Source organism: Caloenas nicobarica, chromosome Z, assembly GCF_036013445.1.
Source record: "Caloenas nicobarica isolate bCalNic1 chromosome Z, bCalNic1.hap1, whole genome shotgun sequence".
NCBI lineage: Eukaryota > Metazoa > Chordata > Aves > Columbiformes > Columbidae > Caloenas > Caloenas nicobarica.
This window is the reverse complement of record NC_088284.1, coordinates 57628142-57640627: the sequence shown is the minus strand read 5'-3', so window position 1 is coordinate 57640627 and position 12486 is coordinate 57628142. Positions and strand designations below refer to the sequence as shown.

The following is a 12486-nucleotide window of genomic DNA, read 5'->3' as shown; positions in this document are numbered from 1 at the left end:
TTATCTCAGTGAAAGAAGATCACACTTGCACGTAAACCAGGAGAAAAATAGTCCTCAACATAGAATAAACAGGCAAAGTCAAACATGCTGTTTTAAAAGCCAAAACAGAGTTAAATAGTCTTAACTACAGTGATGAAAATGGTAACATCTTGAATTATGGTTTTAGTTTGGCCCACAGCCCTTTATCTCCTGAGCACACATGGGCAGTGAACAGCTGCAGAAAGTCTTGAGGAACATTTATAGGAATGAAACTACAGGAAAGCAAATTGCATTCTAATGTTAGACACAGTATTTTCTCATGTCTTGCATGGATGACCTCTTCCAGATTAAAATAAACATAATGCACTTTGAGGAGTCCCGACCAGCGTAAACTTGCATGATAAGGCTCTGACCTCATCACTCATTCTGTTTTGTTGTCCTGCTGCTGCTGCCATTGAAGCCAATATCTAATGCCAGAGACAAACTCCTTTCAATTTAATATGCACACACAGAGGACTGATGCTCAAACAGGCACTTAAGGAAAAAAAAAAAAAAATTGCTCTGCAGTCATCAACTCTTATGTCTATTTACATCCTACACCTATGCTTTCTAAACATCCCTCTAGGAAAATGCAAGTCAATGTTTTAATTTTCCATATACACAGCAGCAATAGCTATAATTAAGCATTTATTATGGGACGCTACTAATTTTCTATCAGTTGTGAGAGCTATTTATTGTACCATATAGAGACCTGCAACACAATTGTCAACATGAAAAAAAAATCCACGGAGGAGTACAAGACGAACTATTTCATTTAATAAAAAAGTCACATCCTTCAAATGCAGCCTCAAAACACGCCATATGAATGGGATAAATGCTTTTTCAGCATAAAAATTAATTATTAAAAAAAAATCAGAAGAAACCTGACTTTTACCTGATTATGAAGGCTAAAAGCCTCCTTAAAGCCTTTTCACAGTCTCACACTTAAAAGCATATTTCTTTTTATTTGCTTAGGCTCACTTTAAAAGCTTTGTATTAATACCTTTTATTGACTTAATGCTGGAGGCCTGCATGTGGGCCAAGATGTTAACATCGAGCTACTTTACTCCTAAAATATAGACAAACAGGCACTACTACAGCAATTCTCACCAAAGCCAAATGACTCTGCTTATTATGAAGTACATGGATGGGGAAAGATTTTTTTCGGCAGGGTTATGGCATTGACATGCAGCTTCTGTTCACAGTGCTTTATATTGTTACTAGCAGGGCTAGTAACAGAATAGTTTGGTCTAAACATTATATTTTGCTTAGATCTATGCAAATTAGTCAAGCTGCAGATACCAAGAACACAGCAGCTACTCCTAAAAATCTTTATTTTAAAGCTACTGGAACATACTTTTCTTCTGATAAGATTTTTCAATGAAATAAAATGCTTCCTATACATTCGTTCTTCAAAAATTTTCAAGGTTTAAATAAATACTTGAATTCCATAAAGTGGTCTGTTTTCCAATGAAGATCCATAAACTTTTGTCTTAAAACAAAAAATATTAATACTTTTGAATTTAAAAGGTTTCTAACAAAAATTTCAAATCCTTATGCTACCACACTGTAAAAAGAATCTAGGTTGAGTGACTCATGCCAAACTTGCAACTTCGACTTTTCTGAGTCAAACCCCACAAACCTTTACATGAAAGCTGACCACATGTCTGAACACAAAAGCTGGCTCATTAGCTGACAACCGAACCATAATGTGATGTAGCTGGAAGCCAGGGTCACATTCACCGAACCTGCACCCACTCTGTTAATTTCTTGATCCTCTGCACTTGCAGATACCAAGCTGCTCCCCAGTGCTTGCAGCTGCCGCAGCATCATCGCCTGGTGTTCTCCTGCATGCTTGCACACCTGACACTTTTCATGCAATCGCAGCTAAATCTTCTCTTTAGCAGCAGAACCCAAGCACTAACCAGACACCAAAGATATGCTTAACTTGAAGGTTTTGTTACAGTAGTGAAAAAAAAAAAAACAACTCACACACCAAAACCAAACAGACAATCAAACCAAAAAACCCAACCAAACAAAAAAACCCACAACGAACAACAAAGCCCCAAAACACAGCACACAACCAGAAAGCCTCCTAAAAAGCACACTTTATAGGATTGCAACTAATTTGTACATGACTGGAAAGAAAAGGATGCTTCACTAGCAAAATGCTTCTTCATTCAGCAAAGTATGTATGGTTCCTGGGAATACAACATAAACTCAGAGTGCTTTGGCATAGCCCAGACTGCTACACAAGTAAGGACAGAGGCTAATACAGCAAGCATGGCCTGCTGAAGAAGTGAATTGCCCTCAATGCACATGCAATCAAATGAACAATGTGGAATTAAAATCTTTTCTGAAAATAGTTAGGTTCATTCCTTATGGAGGACAGGGAGGACCCCGGGAACTATAGACCTGTCAGCCTCACGTCTGTGCCTCGGAAGATCATGAAACAGATCCTCCCAGAAGCTATGCTAGGACACATGGAGGACAGGGAGGTGATTCGAGACAGCCAGCATGGCTTCACCAAGGGCAAGTCCTGCCTGACCAACACGGTAGCCTTCTATGATCCCAATACATCAGTGGACAAAGGAAGCACTATGAATGTCATCTAGCTGGACTTCTGTAAAGGCTTTGACATGGTCCTCCACAACATTCTTCTCTCTAAACTGGAGAGATATGGATTTGATGGGCAGACTGTTTGGTGGATGAGGAATCGGCTGTATGGTTGCACCCAGAGAGTAGTGGTCAATGGCACAATGTCTGGATAGACACCAGTGACAAGTGGTGTCCCTCAGGGGTCCATATTGGGACCAGTACTGTTTAATATCTTTGTCAATGACATCGACATTGGGATCAAGTTCACCCTCAGCAAGTTGCAGATGACACCAAGCTGAGTGGTGTGGTTGACATGCCTGATGGACAGGATGCCATCCATACTTGGACAATCTTGAGAAACGGGCCCATGAGAACCTCATGAGGTTCAACAAGACCAAGTGCAAGGTCTTGCACCTGGATTGGGGCAACCACCAGTATCAATACAGACTGGAGGATGAAGGGACTGAGAACAGCCCCGCCAAGAAGGACTTGGGGGTACTGGTGGATGAAATATCGGACAAGAGTCGACAATGTGTGCCTGCAGGCCAGAAAGCCATTATATCTTGGGCTGCATCAAAAGGAGCGTGGCCAGCAGGTCGAGGGAGGTGATTCTGCCCCTCTGCTCTGCTCTGGTGAGACCCCACCTGGAGTTCTGCATCCAGTTCTGAAGCCCTCAGTACAGGAAAGACATGGACCTGTTGAAAAGGGGCCAGAGGAGGCCACGAAAATGATCAGAGGGCTGGAACAGCTCTGCTGTGAGGACAGGCTGAGAGAGTTGGGGTTGTTGATCCTGGAGAAGAGAAGGCTTTGGGAACACCTTATTGTGGCCTTTCAGTACTTAAAAGGGGACTAATATGAAAGATGGGGACGGACTTTTTAGCAGGGCTTGTTGTGATATGACAAGGGGTAATGGACAGGTTGCCCAGAGAGGAGGTAGATGCCCCATCCCTGGAGACATCCCAGGCCAGGCTGGACGGGGCTCTGAGCAACCTGATCTCATTGAAAATGTTCCTGCTCATGGCAGGGTGTTGGACTAGGTGACCTTTGAAGGTCCCTTCCAACAAAAACAATTCCACGATTCAAAAATAAGATTTAAAGCCCTATGATAGGAAGGAGTTTAGCAGCAGAGAGGAAGGAACCAGCTTCTGTACAAGTAAAGAGTAACGTTGAGCCCAGAACAGTTAAAAGTCAATATCCAAACAACTCTGGGGAGAGGAAAAAGTTTCCCTTTCCCCATTAAATACATTTGGACAGGCATGCACAGGAGGAAGCTTATTCTCTGGAAGAAAAATCAGCTTCAGAGCATTAAGCGCTACAAGCTGACTTCTGAATTTGATTGACAACTGATACTCAGAAAATCCTCAGACAACTAAAAGCAAGGTAAGATTTCAGAGCCAAGGCCTCTCAGCAGCTGTATTGCTGAAGGTCAAGCCTCCGCTACAAAAACATCCTTCAAAAGGTATTATTATAATTTGATTTTGCCTTGTAGTACCCCGTCTCTGGGACCTATTATTAATATTTACCTAGTATCTTCCCATGCTGTAATACAGACTGGGTGGGAAAAAAAACAACAAATGTGTCTATTTTATTTACTAACAGGTCTTATGATAGTCATCCCTCTTCAAGACTGGTCTCCTCTCAGCTGTAAGTAATCAGTTTCCCTTCCTTTCCTTCCTCCAAAGGAAAAACATGAGTGTTTAGAACACAGCAGACCTCTCTGCCTTTGACTCGGCAGCCAGTCACCGGATCCTTTCTCAAAACATCACAGCCCTGCGCTTTCTCCAAGTGCCAGCAGCACCAGAGCCTTGCTGTCATGGGGAAAAAAAAAAACACAGTTGTTTTGTTTTCCCCATGACCAAGGCCTCAGATCAAAGTGGCAGCCAAATGACAACCTGGCTGTTCACAAAGAAACAAATCCAAGCAGTGAGAAATCATCACCTAACGAAGGAAGATGGAGAAAGATGTGAGCCATGACATCACCCTTTTACTGAAGGAGCTAGACCACTGCCATGCAAAGAAACTGCAGGCAAACAGGTGTATTTCAGCAAGTTTCAGAGATTAAAATCCTGAATCAGAGTAGAAAACAGGTTTATTTTAGAAAGAATTAGTCTTTTTCAAGGGGACAAAGACAAATGTGAATTGCATTATAAAATTCCTTAAGTATCACAAACTGACAAAACCAAAAGCAAGGTAGTGCATGAATCCATAAGAAACAGCATTACCACATTCTTCAGCATAAACTCTATCATAAACTGCTCTGAGGACCAGCACCTCCTAATGGTCAAATTCTGTGGCACCCAGCAGTCACCGTAATTCTGGTCAAGACCCAGCTCTGGAAAGGAGAGAGCGCTAAATGATGGAGCTCATCCATCTACCCTTAATCACAGCCTAATTGGTACATTTGAGAGCTTTTAGTACGTAACATGATAAATTAAAAACTAGATATTATGCTCCAACTTGGGCTGAAACAAAGCTATTTTCGGGGGGTTGGATGCATATGGAGAATTCCAAGGGGTATTTGCATAATTTGAAGAAATTATGAAACTGAACTGATTGAAAACAGCTTTGCATAAAATGAAAGATGAGAAGACGTCCTTCCTTATGAAGAAGAGAGTATTTGTAGATTGAGGCATAACTATATATGAAAAAGAATAATGACCACTTAATCTCACAACACTTAACTGTTGAGCAGAGTCCAAAGTCTCTGTATAAAGACAACTAAATGTTGACGTAAGTTGCTGCAACATAAAATATGGCAATTGATATAACTCCTCAGATTTCTGCCACAGCTCTAGCACAGGTACCCAGCATGCTAAACATGTGAGTTCAATAGCAATCTTACAAAACCATCTTCATGTGCAACCAATCCTTTCCACAAAGCTCACTTGTTGCATAAAGGCATTTCTACACCTGGCACCTGTTTGAGTCAAAGGCTGTCAAGGAGACAGCTGTGTGATCTCTGCTTCCCTTGCAGCAGGGTAGCAGCTCTGTGCAGGCAAGGGGAAAAGGGATTCAGTCCAAAAGTCTGGAGAGAGGAATCCATTAGTAAAGTATTTACAAGAAACAAGTGTGAAGAGCGTCCCATAAGGAGTAAAAAGGGAAGAGCAGTCACAGCTGGAAAAGGCATGTTTTAGCCCCAAATGCATTTTATAGTTTCAGTTATGAATGTCACAACTCTAAGCCATGGCTGTATGAGGAGTCTTATTCGTCTGGTATTTAGGAAACTTTCCTGAACAACTCATACAACTCCTCACAACTCCCAAGAGAAAACATTCAAGCTACTAGAGGGTAGATGTATCAGAAATTTAGCCCAAAATGAGTACGTTCACAGAAACTAACAATTTCTCCTTGATTGGCCATAGTGATAGACTGTTGCTAGTTCAATGCGTTACTTCCTTAGCCTCATGTAATGTTTAATGCTGATTTCCTCTTTTTGATAATAGAATAATATTTCAAAGGGAAGAGACCTACACCAATCCTCTAGTTGAACTGCCTGAGCACTTCAAGGCTGACTCAAAATTAAACAATGTTATTAACAGCATTGTCCAATTGCGTCTTAAAAACTGACAGACATGAGGTATCTACAACCTCCCTAGGAAGCCTGTTCAGTGTTCGGCCAGCCTCTGAATAAAGAAATGTTTCCTAGTGTCAAGTCTGATCTAATCTGGCTTTTAAAAGTCAGACCTCTGTAAAATACACATACAAATAAGAAAAAAAATACAGGTTCGTAGAATCACATAATCGTAGAATAAGTGCTGCTGCAAGTGAGCTCAAGAAAACTCTAGTGAATCCTCCTGCTCAAAGCAGGGCCAGCTATGAAATCCCAGCAGGCTGCTAAGGGATCAGTCTCATCTCAGAAAATTCCTCATCTGCTGCACAACATCCCTGGGCAATGTGCTCCAGCACTCAACCATCCTAAAGATCATTCGATATAAGTGAAAGGTTCAGGAAGAGTTTGATGCTTTCATATTTAAGTAAAACTAGGAAGGGCCCATGAGATTTAAACAAAGGAGAATATGAAAGAGTTAAAGAGCAACAACAAACAAAAGGAAACTACAGCAACAACGTGCTGCAGAAACAGGACAGAACACAGGCAAACAGAAACAGGGAGCACTGTGCAAGTCTCAGGCATTTTGAGACAGATGGCATTTACATTTACTTTCATTAAAATATGGTCCTTCCAGATTGGGAGCCCCAGACACCAAGCCCCTCTTTCTATCCACAGGTAGGTTAAAAAAAAAAAAAACAATAAACAACTTGCTTTGCTCTGCCTGTGTGAACTAATGCACCATCGAGAAACAGCAATTCATCCACAGCTCGCACATCTGATCCTGGGTACCTCTCACTGACAACCATGAGGATCCCAAGGCAGCACTGCATACAAATAAAACAACTGCTTTGGCCTGGAAAAAGTCTTCAGAAGTGACAGTATGGAGAAAAAGAAGAAAGAAACCTTTTTTTCAAGTCACATCTCTAAGACATTGAGAACCACACAGCTTCAGATTTCACTTACAAATGGAAAAGGCTTACACTCCCTGCACATCAATTTACTTCTCTCAGAGCAATATAATGTCAACTGTATTTGGATTAGTAACATCGAATACTTACTGTAAGAGAGCAATACTTAGGCTAGCTCTCAAACCTGCCATCAGACAGCAGCACAGTACAAATGAGCTAAGCTTTCAAACCAACTTCCCTATTTAAGCTTAAACAGCACTGCCTCAGACAGCTAGATTTATACTAAACCAGCACATTGTTATACCTACACAAATGCAAAAGGCACTCTGTAAGCAACATTAACACTTCCCCCAGACATGATCCACTCTTGCTCTTAACAGGTACTCCATCCATTCAGGAAAGAATATAGCTTTTCATGGGCTTTGACTTCTCTTTCAATAATTATGATTCTACAATTTTAAAAAGGGACTCATTAGCATAGTCTGTTTTTTCAAGGAGAAAGAAGTGATTTTGTTTGGTTTGTGTGTTTGTTTTCTTTACCAATGGCTATTAAATCAGGATCATCTGATAATTTCCTTACAAGAAATTTTAATGCATACTTACCAAAACCATTACTGGCTTCTTCCATGACATTAAGCCTAAGATTCCAGATAAGATTACCTACAACATCAAAAAACTTTGCATTAGCAAGAAGCAAAGAACTATTCACAAGATGTCATTTACATTGTATTTATCACTGCTCTGGTGAAAGGTACTTTGTAATACTATAACAATGCCGGGAAGATACAAAGATGCACTTTAAACACAACCAAATTTTTATCTACTCTTTTTTAATTTTTTTCCTCCCAGAAAACATGCCACGGGACAAGAGTTATGCCAGTGACTCAGACCTCAACAATTGCCTAAAAAATTACTTTCAGCCAACCCAGTACTTTTTTTTCTGCAACGTGGCTAAGCAAATCTAAAAACTAGATATGCCTTCTCCAGCCTTGCTCATCACTCCAACAGTTCATGAAGTGCCTGTGGGTACCTGTTCCTGCCTCGTCCCTCATGCTGGCTCTGACCCTCTTCTAACCATCTCAGTGAACCAACTTCCAGAGCATAAACCCTACCAAAAACATTGAAGAGCACTAAAACTTATCTCCCTGATCTGACTTGCTATTTAGTCTGATGAATGCCAGTATCAGCTCAAGAAGGAAAAGCATGCCCTTTGCAACAGTAGTCATTAGACCAGACTTGCTGAGTCACAGAACTGAACCCCACAACTCTTCACCTTGGAGGGCAAAACAAGGAAGGAGAAAGCATTGCTGTAGAACTGAAGTAAACAGCATATCCAAATACTCTCTCACAGTAAGGATGGGAAAACTATAAAGAAAGGCAAATCAGTTTTTCAGCAGGTCCTACCAATAAGCAGGTATATTTTAATTTGTGGGACTTTGTGACTAAGCGAATTCAAACCAAACTTGTACCCTAAAAAGAAATAAGAAGACCAGAAAAAAACAGGAAGTTGCCCACTAGTATTTTTAATAAATCCCTTCTGTAACTTCATTCACTTGACATGATCAATCTGATTTAGCGTAACGTGCACATATGACTTGGCCAAAACACCTACTGGTATCATCACTAGTGTTGCAAAACCACATACGTAACTCTGCAGTTTCATAACAAATTATTTTTTGAATTCTGTGAGTGCAAAATAGTCACATGGTTTTATAACAAAGCACAACAATACTGATGTGAATTCCTGTTTTGCCTTACGGACAACACAACATTTAGTTATGCTTCTTATAGCTTTAAACTATATGAAAAGGAAGTCTTCCTCAAAGTATTCCTGACCTGCACTTAACCAGTGAATCATAACCAGTATGTTGCATCTAAAATGAAAAAAAAAAAAACCACCAAACACCAGACATCCTCAATTTCAGCTTTTAATTGCCTCACCTTTCCAGTTTGCTTCTGAGCTAAAATTTTCACTCACAGTGTTACACCAGAAAGGTATTTCTGATTTTTTTTGAATGCATATATTATTGTTTCAGAGCTAGCATTTAAAAAGTAATCATCCTTCTTCATTATTAAAGAGACTCAGTACTTCCATATTTTATAATACGCATATAAGTATGGTTCTGCCTGTAGAGCTCAAAGAAAGTCTGTCGCTTACATATATTTAAACTTGTTTTAATCTAGGGTAAGAAAAACAGCCGATGAAAGATCAGGAGACAGATACCAAACATACATATTTGGATGGTTTGGGTTTCCTCCCCACCCCACCCCCTACAGGCTGTCTATACTTTCAGTGATTAAAATTGTGTTATACAGACAAATAGGAGCTACTTGATCCCCAAACTGCAGATCATTGAGCACAGTTCCACAGGTTGCGAGGAACATTGGAAACATAATATAAATGTTTAAAGCCAGGGACAGGCTGATGCTGTTCACATCAGCAGCAGGAGCAGAGCATGCCAGCCACAGAATGCGACTTGCTCATTAATCGAAGGCCCATAAACTGGGCACAGACTGTCTCCTGCTCCTATTAGCTTCTGCTACTACTGCCTAGCTTCTGCAATACAAACTATTATATACTCTACATTTATAGAGGTGCAGTTTAAAGCAGGGCCCAACAGGATGTGGAATAACTTCTCTCACTGCTCTCTAGTGAACTGTCATAAGCCTATCCATTTTTTTTCCCAGGAATTTTGCTATTTTATTATCTCTCAATCTCGCTAGAGCAATGGTATACAAAGCACAACAACAAAATGGAACATCTACATACACCACGACTTGAGAAAATTCAGTTTCTGATTGTGTATGATAATTGAGTACTTTTTTTAGGCTAAAAGGCCCACCAGGAAACAAATGCCCAACCCAGTTTCTTATCCTGTTGGGATTCATGCTGTAAACCTGGTAAAGCCGTTAGCAAAAGTGTAACTTCTTATTGCGTCCAAGTAAGAGAAAGCTGCTCTTCGCTGTTGGAGCAGCGGGAGCGAAACGCGTCTCGGTGACAGCAGCTCTGCCTTGGAGGTCCCGTGAACCCCAAGCTCAGCGGTCGTCCGGCGCGCACGCCCGGCGGGTTTCCCGGCGGGTTTCCCGGCGGGTTTCCCGGCGGGTTTCCCGGCGGGTTTCCCGGCGGGTTTCCCGGCGGGTTTCCCGGCGGGTTTCCCGGCGCTCGGCGGGCGCCTGGAGCAGCCGCTGCCGCCCCCCCAGGGCCGCGTACGGGCACCGAGCCGGCCGGGACGGGAGGGGGCTGGTGCCCGGCTCCGGGCCCCCGGCAGTAACTTACCGAGGAGCCGGCCCAGAAGGAATAGGTGTTCTTCACCTGCGGGCCGCTGCTCAGCGACAGCGCCCTGAAGTTCAGCGCCACCAGAGAGCAGCCCAGCACGACCTGCAGCAGCCCCAGCGGGAGCAGCGGCCGGCGCGGCAGCAAGCCGGCGCCCGGGGCCGGGGCGGTGGGGCGCGGGTTGCGATATTGCGGCACGCCGGGGCTGCAGCCGCCAAAGCGGAGCGGCGGTAGCGAGGGGTCGGCGGCCGCGGTGGACAGCGAGCCGGCCGACGCGCCGGCGGAGGGGCAAGCGGGGGCAAGTCCCGGGACGGGACAGGAGATGCCCGGCAGTAGCACCGGCAGGGACATGGGGGGCGGCGGCGGCTCTCCGCGGGTGGCTGCTGCGGACGCCGGGCCGGGCCCGGCCGGATCCCCACCGACCACCCGGGCGCCGGGTTCCTGTAGCGCTGCCCTCCCCTCGCGTCGCCTCTCCGCCGGGGAGGACGCCGCCGCGCCAGCCCCGGCCGTAGCCTCCAGCTGCCCTCCGGGACACGAGGCTGCCCGCCCGCCTCGCCGCACCCCTTCTCCGACGGGCACACCGGCCTGCCCTCTCCCCACCCCGCCGGGCGGTGCCAGGGCCACCCCCGCGGCAGACGTCATGCTCGCCGCAAGGTGCCTCGCCTGATCCCCCGCTCCTTTCCCGCTGGCCCGTCGCCAGCCGGCGGGCTCTCCCGGCTGCTGGGCCATGGCATCCCCCCGCTCCCGCCCCGACCCGTCTCGTCACGTCCCCGTACGGCTCTCCCTGCTGCTACATGGACCGTTTTGTACCACTCTTGACGGGGTTTTCACCTCCCCTTGTTAACGTGCTCACTCCCACCCCTCCCCCCTGGCCCTTTTTCCTTTAGTCACTATTGTTAGCAAGCAGTAAGCCTGAAGTTTAAAAATAACTCGGGGGGGAAGCCACTGGATTGCATTTCGCGTTGTTGGCGCCCTTCCACCAGGAGGAGGAGGTTTGGCTGACAAAATGATGTGTGGTTTTATGTGTGTGCCTGCATGCAGGCACTGTGCCATGTGTCTGAGCAAAGATAAGGGCAGAGAAATGTCTTTCCTTTTTCATCCCCCACATTTTCCCTGGGAAAAGCTTGCCATGGTCATAGTCTGTCCTTCTCTTCCACTTTTCGACATGCTTCAAGGAAGGAAGGTCAGGAATTTACTTTGGCTGTGTGTGCTGCTCTCTCCAGCTCAGTTAAGGCAATTGTATACCTGTTGGGCTTGTCTGGACGTTACTTTGAAAAACGGAGAATTTCTGGATTGAAAAACAGGGCTTTTAGTACTATGGGAAAATAATTTATGTTAAAGGTGTCATTGGCTCAGGTGACAGCACTTGCTCCTCTGCAGAGAAGGGTGCAGATCCAGTACTTGGGAAAGGATTTGGAAGCTGTTGCAATAATGCATAAGGTCTTACACAAAGGAAGGAAAAGATTCATCATTAGAAAAGCAGCTTTTGGAGTTAGATCCTTTGTGCATCTCTGTTGATTTTCTATCTGAAGATTCAGGATTTAGAGCACTCCTTACCAAGAAAAAAATCACTTGCCACCCTGGACCATCATCTTGCAATCAAACCCTCACAAATCACCTTTAAACCAGCATTTATGGACCAGGGTTTGGAGCAATAGACTTGAACACCAAAGACATAATAAGAGGGCTGCTCAAGTGCTGCTGTCCTTGCTTATGACTATATGCCCTTCCCAGTCTTTAACTCAGCCATTAACTAGTAAGCATGTAAGTTTAACGGTATGTGTGAGATTGAAATTGATCATACACATGCTAACTTACTTGACACTTTCTATGTTTTTACCTTTTATTCTGTTAAATGAAAATGGAATTGCAGATACTGTAAGTATGCTGAAAGTTCACTAACACTGAGCAACGGGAAAATGCTATAACCATGTATTTCAGGGCTTCAGAGTAGATGCTCCAGTCTTAGCTTACCCAATCCACAAAAAGCAGACAAAGGTAAAAGGTGCTGCATCAAATGACAGATTTCAGCTGTATCTGACTAGCAACTTAGTTGTAACAAGTAAAAACAGGGTATATGCACTTCATCTGGTGAACGGGATCTTGTAAATCTTGACATTATTTCCAATTTCTTCAAA

At 43.8% G+C, this 12486-nt stretch overlaps 1 protein-coding gene across 2 annotated transcripts in view; it reads right to left on the bottom strand.

Annotated features, from left to right (window-relative positions):
- The window catches only part of ENTREP1 (endosomal transmembrane epsin interactor 1), a 31312-nt gene extending 20384 nt beyond the window's left edge, over positions 1-10928 (bottom strand). For both annotated transcript variants that reach the window (XM_065656397.1, XM_065656398.1), the window contains exons 1-2: positions 10352-10928; positions 7678-7734 (exon numbers count right to left, since the gene is read on the bottom strand). In XM_065656397.1, coding sequence (XP_065512469.1) covers positions 7678-7734; positions 10352-10699 — 405 coding nt within the window. In that variant the 5' untranslated portion in view covers positions 10700-10928. The remainder of the gene's footprint in view (positions 1-7677; positions 7735-10351) is intronic.
- Between the last annotated feature and the right edge of the window lie 1558 nt (positions 10929-12486).